A 1,713-nucleotide genomic window follows, 5' to 3' on the forward strand; every position below is an offset into this window, starting at 1 on the left:
GCAAATTACTCTCCGTGCCTCAGTTTCCTTACCTGTAAAATGGGGATAACAAAAATACCTACCTTATTGGGCTATTGTGAGGATTTAAAAGGTTGATCCCCAGAAAGCACTTAGAAACTCTAAGAAGGAATTCAGGTTCACTATAACATCAGCAAGCGGTTCGCACTGGCTTTATGAATGAAGACACTAAAGTCTAGAAAGGTCAAATGACTAGGCCAAGGTCACAGGGCGGTTCTGAAGCTGGTGCTCTAAATACTCCGTAACACCACATCATCTTAGGTGTCTCAAGTGACAAGTAGCAGGAAAGATGAATCAAGGGGTGAGAGGAAAGTGAAGGGAGTAAGGGGCTGGGTCCCCAGGGGGTTTGAATTCAAAAGATACAAGCACCGTGTGGCCAGGGCTAGGCTCCGGAATTGTCGCTTGAGAAGGAAGAGGGATGATGCAGCTGTTGATCACCATCCCGGATGCGACCAAGTCACACTGTCCCCTGGGTTTCACTAGGCTTGCTGGGTCCCAGCTCCCTCCTGACCTGATCCCCAGCCTGGGTACCCAACAGGTCTAATTCTTTGGTACAAATGCCTGGCTTCCCCCTGAGTCTGCATGTTCTGCTATCCCCTGCTCTGGTGGTATTCTTCAAATCTTCTGTCACTGTCTTATGACTGTGTGTGTGTCGGGGGGTGGTGGGTGGTGACCGATACCAAGATTAGGGCCTGAGCTTTGGCATGGGAAGGACCCTGGCAGAAAGGGAAGGGCCATTCCAGGCTGCTCTCCCTGAGCCCTGGGATGGGTTCTTATTGCTTCCCAGAGGGCCCTGTGTGGTGCTCATCAAGGGAGCCCAAGAGTCCATTACCTTCAAGGCGAGTGTTGGGCTGAACGATGAGCTTCCGAGATTCCTTACGCAGCAGCACCGTGTCCCTGAGGGTGAGGAAGCACTCCGGGGGCGCATCAGTGACCGCCGCATACCCCTCGTACAGGGCCCGCCCTCCGGCCACATCCCCTGTGGACTTCAGCACCTGTGGGAAGGATGGGCACTTACCCGGTGTCCACAGGGCTCTGCCACAGGCCACAGCTGACTGTGGTCAGCCCTGGACAGTCTGTGCTATGGTTTGAATGTGTCCCCTTCAAAATTCCGGTGTTGAAATTTACGGTTAAGTTTCAACTTAACCATTAAGGCTCCTTCCTCATGAATGGGATTCAGGCCCTTATAAAAGAGACTTCAAGCTGGGTGTGGTGGCTCACATCTGTAATCTTAGTACCTTGGGAGGAGAAGGCAGGGATCACTTGATCCCAGGAGTTTGAGACCAGCCTGGACAATGTGGCAAGACCCTATCTCTATGGAAAAAATAAATAAATAAATAAAAGGCCAGCCATGGTGGCTCATGCCTGCAATCCTGGGCACTTGGGGAGGCCGAGGTGAGAGGATTACTTGAGCTCAGGAGTTTGAGACCAGCCTGGTTAACATAGTGAGACCTCATCTCATCTCTAAAAAAAGGAAAAGAAAGAAAGAAAAAGGAAAACAGCCTTCATGCCTGTTTGGCCCTGTTGCCATTTTGCCTTCTATCATGTGAGGCCACAGCATTCCTTCCATTCCTCTCCAAATAATTCGTCAACAAGGTATCATCTTGGATGGAAGGGGAGAGCAGCCTTCACCAGACAATGAACTAGGTGGTGCCTTGATCTTGAACTTCCCCACCTCCAGAACTGTCAGAAATA

General features: G+C 50.7%; 1 protein-coding gene across 1 annotated transcript in view; it reads right to left on the bottom strand.

Moving 5' to 3' along the window:
• Positions 1 to 1,713, bottom strand: part of DPP3 (dipeptidyl-peptidase 3) — a gene marked incomplete at its 3' end in the record, with an annotated part of 37,513 nt that overhangs the window by 4,165 nt on the left and 31,635 nt on the right. The window contains exon 17 of the mRNA XM_011942762.1: positions 851 to 1,013. Coding sequence (XP_011798152.1) covers positions 851 to 1,013 — 163 coding nt within the window. The remainder of the gene's footprint in view (positions 1 to 850; positions 1,014 to 1,713) is intronic.

This window comes from Colobus angolensis, unplaced genomic scaffold (assembly GCF_000951035.1).
Source record: "Colobus angolensis palliatus isolate OR3802 unplaced genomic scaffold, Cang.pa_1.0 Scaffold21, whole genome shotgun sequence".
Classification (NCBI taxonomy): domain Eukaryota; kingdom Metazoa; phylum Chordata; class Mammalia; order Primates; family Cercopithecidae; genus Colobus; species Colobus angolensis.